Source organism: Netta rufina (genome assembly GCF_964035555.1).
Source record: "Netta rufina genome assembly, chromosome: 2".
Taxonomy (NCBI): Eukaryota; Metazoa; Chordata; class Aves; order Anseriformes; family Anatidae; genus Netta; species Netta rufina.
This window is the reverse complement of record NC_140124.1, coordinates 14799358-14817468: the sequence shown is the minus strand read 5'-3', so window position 1 is coordinate 14817468 and position 18111 is coordinate 14799358. Positions and strand designations below refer to the sequence as shown.

At 36.9% G+C, this 18111-nt stretch overlaps 1 protein-coding gene across 12 annotated transcripts in view; it reads right to left on the bottom strand.

Annotated features, from left to right (window-relative positions):
- The window catches only part of PARD3 (par-3 family cell polarity regulator), a 446166-nt gene that overhangs the window by 86963 nt on the left and 341092 nt on the right, over nt 1-18111 (bottom strand). For 10 of the 12 annotated variants that reach the window (XM_084281998.1, XM_084281993.1, XM_084282001.1 and 7 more), the window contains one exon: nt 13349-13603. In XM_084281998.1, coding sequence (XP_084138124.1) covers nt 13349-13603 — 255 coding nt within the window. Of the gene's footprint in view, nt 1-13348; nt 13604-18111 lie in introns of those variants that run through there. The other 2 variants (XM_084281994.1, XR_014618202.1) reach the window with 2 other exon arrangements.

Below are 18111 nucleotides of genomic sequence, written 5' to 3'. Positions count from 1 at the left end.
AAAGTATACTCCTGCACTCTACACAGAGAATTCAAGTTGATGAAAGATGGAGTAATGAACTAAAAGTGTGAAACATAAAAGATAAATATGATTAAACTATGTTAAAAAAAATTATTAAATTTGTCTCCAAACAGAGGAGAAAATGAAAATGGGAAGGGTATGGATCTTCTGTGATGTGATGGGGCGGTGACTGAGCTAGCTTCTGTCTTCACAGCAGTCTAAGCACAGCAATGAAGGTCCCAGCAGCAGCTCTTTTGCCCTGTTTTGTGACTGAGAAGCACACATCAAAACCAATTTTTTCTGTCTCCTTAAGATCTCATTGGACACCTTCAGACAAGTACTGGGAATTCCAGACACTTTATACCTTTCTTCCCTAGACACTAATACATTCAAGAGGACATGGACCTGATAAAATAAAAATTCAGGTTAGATGCAGGCAATTGTATTCTCAACCAAGATCTATAAAGGACAGAGAGTAGTCTATCTCTCCACATAAAACGGGTAGAGAAACCCCATTTCAGAGTGACTAACTGTGCACTACACAAGTTATGGAATAAACCACAGTAGGAACCAATTCAGTGTAAGAAGGGAGTCAGATCAAGTGACTAACAAGGTCTTTTCTATAATTCAGTAGAAAATGGCTTCTGGAAGAACATCACCAGGCACTTCTTGCAAGCATACAGGTGTTAACCTTGGTGCCCTGGCCATGTTCCAGCTCAGGTAATTACCTTTTTCACTTACATTCTCCTTCCAGACTCTCCTGGCTTGTCTCTATTCCCTGACCCTGATTTATATGCAATTAAACAGCAGCAGTGTTTTACTGCACAGGTGGCTGCTTGTCAGTGCAGGGAGCGGTGAGGGGATCAGGTGCGAAATGAAATTATATTGACTACGAGTCCCCATTAAAGTTTACAAAGTTCTTTAAGTCCTTGCAAACGTGCTATATAGATGAAAGACAATCCTGCATGGATCATCCTATGCCTCATCTGTGCATATAAGGAGGGCAGTTGATTTTTTTTTTCTTTCTTCTGAGGGTGAGAGGATAGCTGGCTCCCCTTTGTCATAGCAAGCTCAGCAGGCAGCTTCCTCTCCCCGATCACCATCCTGCAGTGCTCCTGATCTCCGCAGGAGCGTTGCTTCATTTCCTCCCCTCCCTCTCCTCCGGTGGAGTCCTTCAGCTCTGCAGGAGGCACCCACGTCTCTTGAGGTTCAGTTCCTGCAATGCCACAGCACTTGCCATCTGCAAATTTTAGCTCACAAACAAACGTAGATGAGCAGGGTTTTGAGAACTGCTTGGAAACCTTTGTTTCACAATTCCTTGCCAATACACTACCATTTCTCTGGGACCCATGATTTATTTTTGACCAGAAAACTGTGCAGATGAGATGTAGAACTGCAATTCAGAAAAATGCTGAAAGTCCTTTTGCAGAAGAATAGAGGCTGTCACAGCAGCAGGTCCAGCACAACAGTAACCATGCCTGAGCAGGAGAGCAATACACTGGCAGAACAGGATCAGCTCAAAAGTACATATAAGTGCATATATAAGTATGTATAAGGAGCATACGCAATCCAATAGCAGACACAGCTCTGAGTGGTTTTTGGAAAGTACTTTGAGAGGCACTGTTTTTGGTGGAATTGAATGCTGTACCCATAATACAAAAGCTGTGAAATAAAGGACAAAAGGCAGCTTCCTATATCTTAAGAGCAATGAAGAGTTATGATTTGTCCTCAAGCTTTTTGTTCATACTAAGAATAGTATAGCGGAGAAAAAGACAACAGCTATATTGAAAATAATTTGGGAGAAACAAGCCACATACCGGAGTGTACCTCTGAAATATGGCAATACAACAGGTGATATATGATTAAAAACTTCCCAATCATTAGGAAAACCAAATGTCAACAAAGAAGCATTATTTTGCAAAGCAATCCTTATTATCCTTATTGTTTTAGAAAATGTTTTCAATGCCTGAAAATTTTGAGTCAGTTGTTACAATATTCCTAATCTTACAGAAGATTATTTTTTTTTTTTTCCACATACACACCAGACTTTTTAGAGTTGCACAGCAACAGGATGAGAAGCAATAGACACAAACTGAAGCACAGAAAATTCTGATATCAGAAGGTCTTTTTTTTGTTGTTGTTTGTTTGCTTGTTTTATATAGTCAGTATGAAGAAGATAGTCAAATGCTGGAACAGGCACGCAGGGAGTTGATGAAATCCCCATCCTCAGAGATATAACTACAGCCCTGAGCATCCTGACCTGGTCAAACCTGCTTTGAGCAGGGGCTTGGACTAGATGAGCTCTGGAAGTCACTTCCTCTGAAGCGAAGGAATTTTTAGAGATTATTTTTTATACCCATACTAACATAGATAAATACAAACATAAAAAATCTGCCAGCGAGACACATTCATGTGTCTGCATCTTATTCTGCACATGTGTATGTGCTCTACTGAATATGGATGCACACTCACAAATAACATGCCGCATAGACGATGGAGGTACATGAGTGTGAGAAGGAATATTAAAAAAGGTAAGCATGAGGTCCAATATAGTAGGATTATTCCTGACACTAGATGCTGTCTCAGTTTCACCTATTTTCCTGTTAAATTCTGACATCTTAAGCTGCAGCAATTTTAGCTATATCAAAAATAGCGTAACTAATGAAAGCTAATGAAATTCAGTCTATATGAACTTTAGAAGAGAAGCAACAATTTAGCTCTGACGATCTACGCAAGACTTAAAGGACATTTTTTGAAATTCTAATTTGACTGGATTGAGGAAAATTGCTATGAATATAAAAAGAAAAAAAATGGTCCTGCCCTCAGTCACAATGGGTGCACAGTTTGGACATCAACTGCATCCACAAAGTGTGACAGGCTTTTCATCAGTGAGAGGTGATTGAAGAAAAATGAGGATTGTGAATTTTCTCCAACCACCCACAGAAAAAGTTCAGGGTACACTTCACCACAGTGAGACTGTTTCAATCCACTGAATTTTGTTGATGCCGAGCAATCAATAATTTGTTGTTTAATACAGTATCTGAATTAAAAGTTTCCTGGGTACTAATCTACAGGGAGACCTTCCAAGAAGAAACAGGTTATGAAACTTGAGTTAAAATAGTAACAGAAAAGCATTTTGGGACTAAAATATTACCAGAGTATGGTAATGTAGACAAAACTTAGATGAACAGCCCTGCTGGAGTGAAAGGAACAATTTCTTTTAAGCGTACATCCTTTCACAAAATGCTTTGCATAAATTCCCATAATTGCTTTTTTTAATGATCCCCCAAAGACCTAGATAAAAACATTACTTACAGCGCTGTTTTAATTCCAGGTTTGTTTTAGATGAACTAAAGTCTAACTCGGTAACTTCTCAATCTTACTGACCATAACAACTCTTTAAATTTCACTCAATCATCCCTGTGGTATTTTTACCTAACTTGTCATGCATGCAAAGTAAAACTAAATGGGGGACCAGGTCAAATTTGTAATCAGAAGAATCTAGCACATCCCTGGATGCAGTAGTACTACTGGGATGCAGAAACCATTGGTATGAAAACATTTGTGTATCATCTTTAACCTTAATAATAAAAGCGTTTTCAAAATGTATTCTGAAACACGAATTGACCATACTAGGGCCAAAAAAGGAAAGCCACATGTTCTCAATTTTTCACGTCTGTATGAGAATTCATACTTTATCAGATACAAAGATGTAAAGAAACATTAGTAAAAGCAAATGTATGAAAAATTGCTTCTACAGAAAAGAAGCCTCTGTCTTAAGTACAGTTTTAAAAAAGTTGGATCAATTAGCAATCTGTGAATGCTAGAAACATCTTAACAATGTCTCAAAGATGAAAGAGCATATCACAGAATGAGGAAGGGGGGAAAAATTAAATTATGTCTGCAGTCATAATGAATCAAAGCCCAGAAGGTGGTCTCCGAATCAGCAGGTTTTGATGAAATATTAAGGAAAATGATTATTGATGAAAAATGAATAAGCTCTTTTTGATTTTAGCAACCTTTAAATCACACTTTGCTAATTAAAATAGCTTCAATGCATCCCTCCATTCCTTGATGGGCATTTAGCAATCGTCTGAAACGGGTGGGTTAATTTGACAACATTTTAGCAAATATGCACAGAGTTTATCTTAAGCAAGCAGACACAGCACAGTTTAAGAAGATGTGCAAAATAATGCATCACATCATGTCCTGTTTCTTTTTCTTCTATTTTTTTCACACTATATCTATTATTACAATTACAAAATAAACTTCTGCTTGTTTCATCTGCAGCATACAATACCCCATGGTATATACTGCAACTATTAATGAGCCATGAACAACATCTCAGGAAATACAGACCCATGTTACTATTTTCTGTCTCCTTTGTTTGCCAGGTCAGAGAGTTTTTAGGACAATTACTCCTACTGCTTAGGAGGCCTGGTACTGTGGTACTGTGGTCTTCTGCAAATAAATTTCCTTCCCCAAGTGGAAATTAGAAGTGTGAGGGACTTTACTTCTCATATACCTTGTGTGGCACAGGTTCTAATTGCTTTTTAGAATGTTAGTAGTAGTAATACTGCCTTTTCTTTTCATCCTAGTTTGTACTGTGCTTTCCTTTAAAGCTAAACCTAGGAATGAGAGAAAGCTGTAATTGAGACTGAACTGCTGCACACAGAAGACATATCATAGCATGCAATGCAACTCAGGTGTGCCATGTGTTATTGTCACAAAACTATACACAAAAATTAAAATGAAGCAAAATCTGTTCTTTTGCTTTTGCTTTCATAAATTAAGCCCTATATGCTATATCACTGTCTAAACTCAAGGCAGATGAAATTACCTGTCCATTACAAATACATGATCTATTTACTGTAAAAATACTCTATATACATAAGAAAGATTTCTATAAATGCATCAAACTGAAAAGCTGTTTAAATGTCACCAGTATTTTAAGGAGTGAAAGATATATATATATACATGGCAAGTAAATAAGTCTGATGTTAGAATAACATTTTTCAGAAATGCATAATCATATAAAATAGGTTGTGCAAGAAGCTTTTAACACCTCACATCATAGTGTTTGAGCATTAAGGAACAATTTTTTAAAATAAGCTACAATGTATAATACTTGAGTAATAAGTGCTGTTTGCTGAGGGGACAGTGTAAAAGAATTAGCCTTCAACTTTCTGACTAAGAACAAAATGAAATGAGATCTTTGAGCAACTTCTCAGTTTCTGGGGTTGTCAGCGTGGTATGTTTCATAAGCACTCATTCAATGAATTTACAAGATGATAAAAGGAATTAACACAAACACACATGCTAACCTATACGTAGCAATGTTATTTTCCTTCCTGAAGTTTACTGCAGAGGATTCCTTCCCACAGTTGTATTCCACAACTTCCTCTAGTGACAAACCACTTAAGACCATCCGCAGGATGCTTTCTCAGTCACGTAAACAAACAAGACTGTCCATAAAGATAAACAATGTAGTTAAATATAGTTTGTCTCATCTGTGAAACAGATACCATTCATAAGAAAAGAACAGAACACAAAAATCTCCAAAAACCTCCAAATCTAATATTCTAGATTAGAAGAACATATGTAAAATTAATTCTTACTTTACTTTTCAACTGATAAGCTGTATTAATTTAAAGACCTAACTTCAATTTGGGTATTTTGTTTTAGCAAGAGGAGAGATAGGATTTTGTGAATGCACAACACATCCTACAAGTTCAGCCTCTGCAATCCTCTCCTATAATCAGACAACTCAAAAATGCAAAACCTCAGCTTTTTAAATACATGGAGAGCAGAAGCCAGAATCTTTCACCAAAGAGGAACAGATGGGTTGACTGGAGGGACATAAAAGACAGAAGAATCATAAATTTGTATTCCACTTAAAAAGGGCCACATTCAACAGCAACAACAAATTTAATTGATTAAATTATGGCATTCAAGTGCTGCATAACATCAGTTCACCATCCAAATTTTGGTTAACAGGACTAGCAAAGGACAGATTTAAACAGTTTAGACTGGTAGGATTGAAGCACTTCATTTAAGGAATTGGTAAGCCTTTGCTTTTTCAGCTTTGCATTCTCAGATATTCCCTATAATTATCTCAGGATGAAGAACTCCACATTTTATTGAAGGCATTAGTGGGAAATAAAGATGTACATGTAAGCTCCTTTTTTTTTTTTTTAACTACAATCTCAAGGTATACATAACCATTCAGTGTCAGACATTGGCTTTTCTAGTTTTTACATCATGTTCTGTTTTATACTAGGATTTATCATTTAGGTTTCCTTCCTTTATTTTTAATTAAATACTGCTTCCTACCATCTGAAGAAATTTAAAGGCCATTCTTTTTTATCCAAGAAACAAAATGCATAACTGATCTGTATCTGTGTGTAAATTGCACTAATATCCCAATATTAAAAATATATATATATAATTCATCTACAATATAGTTTAAATACCAAAAATACTCTTAAGATTAAGAAAAGTGCCTGATTTTGATCTACCTTTGTAACTACCTTGGCTCATCATAAGTGGTAGATGCAAAGAATTAAAGAATTAAAGAATTGAAAATTACAAAACCAAACTGATCCTACTAATTACAGCACAGGGTGCTAGTTAGCAGTGTCTCAGAATACGGGCAATAAGGACAGTCTGCCTTCACTGGGCCCTGTTTCACCTCTGTGTTTTGTAACCCGAGTAAAAGTTCGTTTCTCTCTTATCTTTCTGTGCATTTTCCCACTGCTGCCATTTGTAAGATACCAACTTCTTCTGCTTTTGTAAAAACAAACAAATAGCTCTCATGCTTTAGATTAGGCAGCAAGTCAACTTGAAGTGAGAGGAAGCAAAAATACCAGGGTTTAAGTGAGGCTGTGGCTGTGGTAAATGGAGAGTCGTGGTTCTCACAACAGTATCAGTGTTTGGTATCTATTTAAAAAAAAAAAAAAAAAAAAAAAAAGCGAACCTAAGACTTTCAAGTAATTAAAATGGGAGTCTGAATAGAGTTCACTGTGAGTCTGCCACTTATTCCACCAAAGCAGTAACCCAAACAGGGAGTGCAACTGCATACTTTCACAATAGGGAGTCTACATAAATCCTCATGAATTTATATTAAATTTGTCTTATATTCTATCAAGATGGAAGAACAAAAGAAAACAACCAACCTTAGATAATAAAATACCAATGCTAATAGTGTCTATTGGGTTCTAAATGCATGGGTCTATGAGAGACCAAGCTAATTTTTAGACAGTCCTGGGGGTAAGGATTACTGGCTTATAGGATGAAGGGTAGAGGAACAAAAAAACCCCCAATGTGTTAGTGCTAACGTGAAATTAAACCCCATGAAGAGTCTCACAGAGGCTCTAACTAATCCTTCTCCAGGTTATCACAGAAAGGAAGAAAATACCACAATGACTTTCAGTTTTACTTGGGAGAGAACTGCAAATAGTTCATTAACCCACAGCTCTCCACAGGGTTGCTTTGGAAAGTCTGTTTGATGATCCCATAATGGCATATGTGCCATTTTCTAGGGCAGGGAAGTCTTTGCAGAAGCCAAATTCTCATAGGAATGAAGCTTCATTATGCCTTGAAAGGGTGACAATCTCTGGAAGATAAGGATTTTAAACCTTTTACTACTAATTTCTGAAATATTACCAATTGTTTAAGGAGCCTGGAAAACGAAGGGGTCACTGCTCTGAAATGACTGCAAGCTAATCAAGTATTTATGGTATATCCACCCACACGAACAGTGCCTTCCTCTGCAACTATGCCATCCGTAGGACTCTGACGGTAGAGAGTGATAAATGGAAGGAAGAATGAGGATTCAGGACTTCGGAATACACTTCCACATCAGTGAACAGAAGTAAACAAAGGTAGGAGGGAAGAGCTTACTCATAATCTTGTTCAGCCTAGGCTGTTAGCCTTTTGAACAGCTCTACAGTTTTTAAATGTCATTGGATAGATGGGTTACGGCACCACGGCCTTCCCCTTTGTGTGGTGTTCCTCAAGTCAACTTCTGTCTAAAACTCTCTTCATTTAAGAAAAAAGAAATTTCCTAGCACTTATGGGATGCATTGCCCTGAGTAATAACTCATATCTTCATCTATGGGACTGGCAATAAGCTCAGATTTCTATGCATAAATGATTCCGCAGACTTTAGGCACACTCCTATGACTGACACTACTAATAAAGAAGTTTAATATAGCTGCACAAGTGTCTTGTTTTTTTAACAAATATTTATCCAGGCATTGCAATATAGCATTTCATAGCTTTTACGACCCATTCTGCTATTGCTAAGAATCATTTTACACACACTAGAAAGACAGGGTCTGCTTTTAACATATTGCTATGTTATATTAGAATGTTTCTTTCCAGCTTCCAGGATTCATTACTCTCGTGCCAATTTAAGCACAAAGATACTACTGAGTGAATAAAAGTTAACATCTAAATAAAATGGTCTCCCTTTCTTTTTGGAAAAGCAGCAAGCAAAGTATGTGGCCTGACCTTAAAAACAACATTTTTGCCTCAGCACAGAGCAGATGACAGTTAAAGCAAACGGGTTGATTTTCAGTTCCCAAATATTCCGTTGACATAACTTGATTCCACTTCTGATAGAAAAGAAACCAGTTCATAAAGGTCTCCCTTTCTAAAATGAACAATTTTTTTCTTTTTAACAGTAAAATGCATGCAAAAAGCATATGATTATGGTATTTATGTTTCCATTAAAATGTCCTCAGCAAGCTGTGGGAGTCTAGCCTACTATTTTCAGGCTATTTAGATTTACAGCAGCACAGTGCCTATTTTATTTCAATTATATTTCAGGACAATGCACTCTTGGTGGGAAATGATTACACAGTGACAGCCAGTAAACATCCATTAGGAGTTGTCTTTCTATATACTGCTCAACTATGGGTGTCAGGTGATCACCATAAAACCCCATTGTATAGCATCATTGTCATCTACATGAAAAATACTATTGATCAGTAGTGCAGCTTCTCTTCCGTGTGATGCAAAACATACTAGAGACATTTCTCAGTTAAAGTAAAAGCTTTATCCACAAGAACACAATTCTCAAGACACTTCTTTCCAATACTGTAAAATAAACATGGATTATACATTCCATCTAGATTTTGCTCCAGTAATGGCTAACGTTAAAAGTTGCTAAATGAAAAAAATGCTTAGCATCCTGTCTCTGTAAGCTATTGATACATAGGATGGAGCTAATGTAGCAAGGGCAGCTGATGGATAAGCAGCTATCCTGATCACCAAACACCCCCAACAGATTTTATTTGTTTATTTATTGCTAGAGTTTCATTTCTACTAAGCAATAAATTGCTTTTCTGTTAAGGAAAAGATTCTGCTTTAATTCTCTAGGATCAGGATCAGAAAACACTTTCTTAGTGCTACTAGAGAGAATTGCTATGACTAGTATAACTGGAATTTAAAATGTACTTCAAGATTCACGGGATCTATACTTACATATGGATTACATATGGAAGGATCTTTACTTTGAGCTTTTAATTTCATCTACATATTTATCAGATAATAACTAGCACTAGAAGAAGAAAAAAGCCACCAATATCCATCAATGATTTATTTAACTCTGATCCAACACAAATCTGCATTAAAGCAATTCTAAAACAGTTCCAAGTTGTAAGGAATTTTGAGTAAAAATTTACTATTTATAGGCTTTTATATATATATATATATATATATATATATATCTATATACCTATAGTTGGTAAGATGTTTGAAGCAATGTTACTTCCACACATACACCAATGTGCAAGTTTCCAATGAGTAAGTTAACAACTCTTTCTCCTTTGTTGTATTTTGGCATTGTACAATCCATTTTCTAACTAAGAGAAATAAATGGACAAAATGATTAGGGAATAAACATTTTTTTCATCTTTTTATTGTTTTGTTCTGTCTGCCAATTAATGTGCGCTTGGGATATGGATAAATATTAAATACACTGAAGAAGGAGAACACAAGCACAGGCTTATTTTTAACCCTGGTTTCAAGTTAGGTTATAAAATATTTTAGGGATCTCTGCCTGACAACATGAAAGTACCACCTTTGGGTGCAGCTTAGTTAGTTGTAGTTGCCCTCATAATATCCTAATTTTTGAAAAAAATACATAAAAATTAATATATATATATATATTCTGACAAAGCAGTTCGTCCTCAACTTTGTTATCATTCACACACCATGACATGGTTAAATTTGCATCAGTTGGTGGCATGTGTTCATGAAAATAAGAGAGAAGCTTGAAGAATATTAAAGAAAAACAAACCCTGACAAGGCCTCACACACAGATGCAGTAATTCACTTGCAAGTTAAGGAAAAAATTGTCATGTGTTCAACAACGGTATGCAAACTATTATGGGACATTTTGTTATGGGCTTCTTTGTAAGAGACTTTTAAATAACCTTTTGGACATATTTAAATGTCAGATTGTGTTTGGCACTAAGCACCAAACTGTAATAGAAATAACATTTCCCATATAAACAACGCTGCTTTTAATATGTATGTGCTAAAGATTTGAGACAGCCTGGCCGTTACCAGCTCCTGGCAGTTCAGCGCGCGGGCAACGTGTGTTAGTGATTTCTCTTCCCATCCACAAGGGCTGGAAGGGACAGCTTCTATTTAGGTAACCTCTGAAACTCACAGAGGAAGGAAAGGATGGCAGGGCAAAGGGGTAAAACAGGGAAAGTAACACTTGGTGCAGGTGAATGATAACATAAATGGTATGTTAAGAACACAGAGCTGTAACCGGCTATTTCTCCTCAGATTTCTTGTGGCATTATGAGGATAAATCAGCCTGCAGAGAAAAGAGTTCCCTGGAGAAAAGCCACATGAAGAGGCACTTGGATACTTGCTGTGGCAAGAGACATTACAGGAGATGCTATGTGAAGGGGGAAGGTCTCAGTGCTGGAAAGGGACAGCAAGAAACAAGTGGTGATGTACACGGGGTGAGAAGCCAGATATCCTACAGACAGGGTGACATCTCATCTAACAAGCATCTCAGGCCCACACAGACAGAACTATTCCTAAAAGTGATGTTCAGATTATATTTCCTTAATACATCTAAGAGGAAATTTGTAGAATGCAGAGCAGCCTTGGGATGCTCAGCCACAAGCTCATACATGAGTTCTCCCAAACAGATACTTCAGAGGACATCGGTAGTAAGTAATAACCTTTTTCTATCTGAACTATCTATTTCTTTCCAGGTATTCCTTGCTGAATGTCCTATATCATTCCCTTATCACTAAACCAAGGATGGCTTTTCTTCTCTAGTGGGAGGTGTCCCTGCCCATGGAAGGGGGTTGGAACTGGATGATCTTTACGGCCTCTTCCAACCCAAATTATTCTATGATTCTTGCTCATACCTGACTTGCGTTTTCTACCTCTGCTCCAGCCTGTTCTGCGTGCAGGGTCTGCCCTTTTTTCCCAGCATGATCCAGCTGAGTGAGTCGGAGCCCTCTGTGCTCCCAGGCTCTAGCAAAGCAGCCTGAATGTGTGAAACTGCCACACTGCTCTTCAATCCCACCCTTATCATTAACATCAGGTTCCCTCAGTACACCGTTATCTTCAGTTTTACTCACTCTCTTCTGGCTCTTTTATCAGCAATCACACAGAGTTAGCTAGGTCACACAGGTCTTATACTTCCCCGTGCCAGGTTTGCATCAAAGAACTTTTTTTTGTTGATGTGACATAGATGCCATTCAACTCAGGCATGAAACACTTTGGTCTAACAAAAACAGCCGCGAGAGGCACCACGTGGCTGCCACATCCAACCAAGCTATCTTGATTTCCAAAATAACAAAAGCACTGAAATGTCAGGCATTTGGGCATACCACGGCTGGTCAATATAGGGCTAGGTAACATAAAATTTCAAGGGCACAGATGAAACTGTGTTTTTTCAAATCATTTTGTTCCCTTCACTGAAATAACATACATATCTACAATACATAAACATAACATATCTACAATATATAAACTATGTTTATTTAATACATAGTTTTATTTTATACAGCACAATACAGAATAACTGTGTGAGAAAATAAAAAGACAGCTGTGCTACTCATTTTTAGTGAAAATGTATACATCTGAAATGTCCTTTTTTTTCATGTCAGACAACATTATATTTTTTTGCCAATATTATGCAAAGAAACTTTAGTAGATATAGCAGAGGGTTAAATGCACCAAACAGTCCTCATTAAAAAACTTTTAGACAATTAACTGGACTCTGCACGACAGCTGCTTTCCTTAAGTACAAATGACTCTATTTAACACTCAGAACAGAATAGGCAAGATCAACGCCACTCCATATGGAGAGCTATACAGACCTCCAACACTGTAACCAAAGATACTGTTCTGATCATTTAAGTGAATGTCCAGTATTTTTCTTCTGGAAAGAATGGGGTAGAAAACAAAACTACAAGTTATTTTACTATGAGCTAAATTAATAACCTCTGAATGAGTTAACAATACCTCCTGCACTAGGATTTCAATGTTCATTTTTGTAAAGCTGAGAAAATGCAGAACTTCAACATCATAGATGTCAGCCAAGAAAACAGATGTATTTCCATTGTTAAAGTGCAAAAAAAGCTATTCATTTTGCCTTTGGTTATTTCTACTTTATGCTAGTTTGCATGCCTGTTTTTTAGCTTCAGGTTTTTGAATGAACTCAAAACTCCATCAACAGAAACCAGAATTTTGCTGGATTTCAACATAAAACTTAGCATGACATAGTTCAGATAATGTAACCCCAGGAAAAGCATAAATCATAAGCTACAGCCTGAGAAGAGAACGTAACTCATAAGTCAGGCTTGGAGTTTACTCAGTTGGTCTGTATTTTATCACAAAGTTCCACCCACTATACAGAAATTCAGGACTGTGGTAGGACTAAAATCCAGGTAAGCTTTAACCCACTTCTGCTTGAACAGTAAGAACTTCCCAAAGATTTTGTAATTTCTTTGAATAGGTTGGAAAGGTGGTATTCAACAGTCATATTAGTTAAAGCTCTGATAAACAAACCAGATGATGTCACAAGTTTGAATTTAAATTGAATTGCAACAAACAGGGGCTCTAAAATTCAAACCCAGCTGAAGATTGAGAAGAAAATCTGTGGCTCTGTAGGATAAACTTTCAGATCCCATTCTGCCACAGTTTGATTTCTGTGAGCTCAATACTTTTCTGCATAAAGGCTTTTAAAAAGCCATTAATAAAAATGCAGTTCTGACTTGCCAATTGACGTACAGTCATCTCCCACGACACAAGCATTAGGAGGGTGGATTTCAAAAGAGCATATTGATTGCTGTCTGGTGCCTACCTGTCTACAGGTGAAGACTTTGAATTCCGTGGTTTCTTCACTTGGGCGTACAAGGCTTCAACTGTCTGCCCTTCCCTCGGGCTCTGTGGTCTGGTGGTCAGCGTTATCGTGCCGCTATTTGAAGAGTCATAGGAAGCAATCCCTGCATACATTGGGTCCGCATCACAGCCAAACGTCCGGTTAAAGTCCTGTATCTCAGCATAGTCCCGTTCACGAGCTTGTCTCTCTCGAAATTCTCTAGTTTTTGCTTGAATTCTGAAAAATTAAAAGAAGGCTGAAACTAATTTTCCCCCCCTTTCATCTGAAAGCAGCAGTTAACAGACACTTTGGGCGCCCATCCTAATGAAAACCACTGACGTGTTTCTAGTTTCAGTTTGTCATTGAGTCTCAGGTGTACATTGGATATTGAAGACTAGATCTAAGCAATGTCATGATCAACAGTGGTCTTTAAGAAAGAAGTCTGATTATCCACAGCCTTTTCTTTCATTATCAAGTGAAATAAAGGACTAGCCATAGTTCTCAGAGTTTATTGGTTGTTTCATGCGTCTTAGGATGTTTATGCTATTACCTGACCTGTCTGAGACAGACACAGTTCATATCGTCTTGTAGTCCATCAAAACCTGACAGATTTAGTGGTTCTAATGGCTGTCTTTAGAGATTAATGTTAATGTACTTTCTTGGCCCAATACTACAAAAATCGTACTTTTTTCAAAATTTAAAATCCCAACAAGAATAAAACACACACATATATATGTATGTTATGTATGTATATATGCAGTAAACTGTAGAAGCAGTTTCTTGTACACATTGTTTAAAATGTGTTTGATTTGTTTAATATGTAAACAAACCGAATCTGGCACCTACCGAAACTGCCTAGTGGGCAGTTTCTTCACAGAAAGCTTCAACATGTGCATTATGTTAAAGTTACAAATGAAAAGTGATGCTACATTGGGATTTTGTACCCAATTGCATTTGTTTAGCTATATGATTAAAAGTGACAGATAAAAACAGGCAACATTTAGCCATCTGACAAACACAAACTGAGTACAGGTCATGTTTTCAAAGGCACACAAACCTATTACTAAAATTTGATCTGGGCTTCAAAGTTTCATTGGCATTTTAGAAAATTTGATGTATCACACACATACACAGTGAACTGAAAAAAAAAACAACCCTCTTCCCATCAGTCTCCCCAGACCGATTTAATGCTCTGTCATCATTGCAAAATGAAGCACTGAGCTGTCTCCTCCCTTCCATTAGTAAAATGTGATACTTTTTCATCTAATACAGTCATGGCTATGGTGTGACAACATCTATCCATCCCGGCTGCAGCTCTGTGCACCCCCCTGCTACGTGCCATTTCCAAAGACAGCTTGCTCACTGACTGTTACCAAGAGCAGCCTACTCAAAGCCTCTGTCTCTTCTGAAAGCAAGCCTTGCTTCTTCCAAAAATAGAAAAGCCTTAAAGTTAGGTTACTTTTACATATTTTTTTTTTGAAATTTTAATCTTATCCACATGACATTCAAAGACATCCCTTTGAATAGGGGCTACATAAAGGGCAGGATTCAGGGTACAGTTTAAGACACTACAATGCAGGTGCCCGCAGTAGGTGAGTTCACATCAGCTACATGTGTGAGCTCCTGTTACAGCCAAGGGAGCTGTAATTCAGCAGACTCCAGAGAGTTACAGTGCTGCTGTGCCAGTCAGCGTGTCCTAGCATGAAAAGAGTCACTGTACAGATACTTGTGACACTGCTGTTTAGGCCTCCTTTGGGAGTTTGGATAGCCAGCCTCAATTCAGCTGCTCAAACATGGGCAGCTACAGCCACCCAGCAGCCCCAGGAAACACTGCCGGACCTCCAGCTGCAAGACAAGTTCTCCCATAGGTCCGTGTCACATCTGCCAGCCCTGTGCTGGCATCTCAGAGACTGTGACAACTCAAATGACACGAGACAACTGTGTATGAGCATGAGAATCCAGCTCTGAGCCTGAATGTGAAAGTCTAAATTCAAGTGTCTTCATCAGACTGAGCCCCAAGCAAATTATTCTTTCTGTGCTAACAGAGATCCTGGTAAGAAAAGAGGGAATAGGAGGGTGGCACAGAAGGCAGACCTATTTTCCTTAAAAATCCCACAAGTATTGACCAAGGGTACTGATCTGGGGGTAAAATTGACCAGCTAAACTCCCTTCAACAGTCAGCAACATCTACATAAATGGTTCGGTGATTAATGTAAATGCCCTGAATTACACCTCAGCCTAATTCTTCCTGCTTATGCCCACTACTACTGGCATGTAAACCACAAGTCTCACTCATATTCAGTCCCAGTGGAAAGAAAAACAACCATATAAACAAAAAGAAAATGTAAATAGTAGAAATCTGAGAAAAATTAACTTAAGCCAACATAATTTTTTAATTATGCAATTTTCATAGTCAAGATTTTTCTTTACAGATTGCTTTTTATTTTAAGAGGGGAAAAATGGACAAGAAAACTACAACAATGTTCAGCTGACAGCACACTCTTCTGAAATTTCAGCAACCTCCAACAGGATTATTTTTTTTTAATTTAGAGTGACAAAGGACACAGGCTTAAATCCCAAACCCATTTCAAATTTAAACTGTGTCTATTTTTAAAATACAAAAGATATACTTTACATAGTCCTATATTCCAGAGCTGCAATTCAGAAACATTACAGCCTTAATCACTTGGAAGGTGCAGAAGGAAAAATAGGCCTGGAGATGACCTGTACTTGTTGATTTCATCTCTGTAGATTTCATTTCCAATTTGTAGTCCTGTGTTAATTACCCCATGGCAGAATGTATTTATCCCTTTATAAATCTCCTCTGAATGGGAAAAGCAAAAGAAAACAGCAATTTTCTAGATATTGCTAGATTCTGGAATGTAATTTTAATTTCAATGGTAAATGTATCATCAAATATTTGAACACTGGCTGACATCAATATGAGCAAAAAAAAAAATATATTTGTGTATATTTGTGTATTTTAGTGCATGAAATTTGACAGTATAGCAATAACGTGGCATCAAGTAATACAGTCAGGAGAAAACATTGTTACCTGACATGCTTATGAAACTGAATTATTTGGTGATAACTGGTGATATCGGCCTCAGTGTTATACAGACTGCCATGAGATGTGCCGATGATTGTTCTAATTTCTGACCATGAATATCACTTCACTCTCCACACGTGCAGACACTAGGGTCCCTAGTTTCATGTTAACCAAGTTTTCTCATGTAGATACATGAGAAAATAGCTTATTGGCTATTTAATACATTTGAACTCTTAAATAGCACCGTTTGCAGCATAACATTAAGATTTTCCCATGCATGGTTCAATGAAGAATACTTACTCCTATTCAAGTGGGAGAGAACTGATTGTTGAAGTGTTTTGCAAATAATTATGTTCATATCCACCAGGAATTTTTTTAGAACATTTTCTACAATTGCTAATAAAATGTGTTAATACACATACACAGTATTAAAAATCAGAGCCCAAATGCATTATACATCTTCCTGTTAATTATAACCAAAGTACTCAGTAAGCAGTTACAGTAAGTAACATTTACAAAATCAGACCAAAAAATGAGACTTACAAGACTTCCAACTATATTGATGCCCAAAATGTGATTTTTATCTCTTAATTAATTTTCTGTGTGTCAAGTCTAAACCACTGTACTAGTCCTATTCCCTTGACATGACAAAAACATAGGTATTCTGATTATTTATTTTTAAATATTATTTAAAATACTGATTTGTTTCTGTCTTCTTCAGGATATGTTATATTTAATATTAATATTAAACATTATGTCTCCAAACTCAGAAGAAACAAATGACCAAAGAAAAATATGTAGACATACTCTTGAAAAGAACAGTACCTAGCAGCTAAATACTGCTCTATCCCTTTTTCACTTGTAATAGTTTTAAAATCCAAATATGTTTTTATATAAGTAACTTGAACTTAATACTACATTATTTTTATATAGAGTGCATATGTATGTGTGTACACATGGTGTGGCTTAACTCTTCCATTAGTATATACTGAATTAAGTGCGCATACGGAAAATGTCAGTGCAGACTACTGTGGGAAAGATTAAGATGATTATGTGAACACACTGTAGTGCAGACAAGAACCTGGAATTTGCTGTGTACTTCAGCCCTAATCAGCAGTGCTCTTGCTATTGAAATGCAGTATCTGGAGAAGCATTTGACCAGAGTGCTTCAGTCTCACAATGTGGATATTCGTATTAACTTGTCTTCACTGAACAGTGTTGCTTTATGACACGACACAATAAAAACGCATATGTCTGAAATTTCAGATCAGCTAATTTTGAGGATTTATGGCCTTCCTACAGATTCTGTATGGGCTTAACAATGATAATAATGCTTAGCATTTGTATAAGTCTTTTCATCTTGAAAGAATTTTGCAAAAACTGCTAATCAATTTTGCAGTGTTTAAATGGAACTGAACTTTCAAAAATACAAAAGCTACCCCAAGAAGTTTCTAAACCCTTCTCGCTGAAGTGTTAATATTGAAAATGTCAACAACGTACTGTCGTGCTTTTGAGACTCAAATTATAATGTTCAGTAAAGTATAAACTATCCTCACGCATTTGTGTGGCATTCAATTCAAAAGCTAATGATAACTGCTTCAAATGACAATATTGTTAGCTGCAGAACTTCCTATAATTGTTTGACGAGCTTTTCATTGCAAGCTAATCCAGTAATGATAGACATACCCATTGTAGA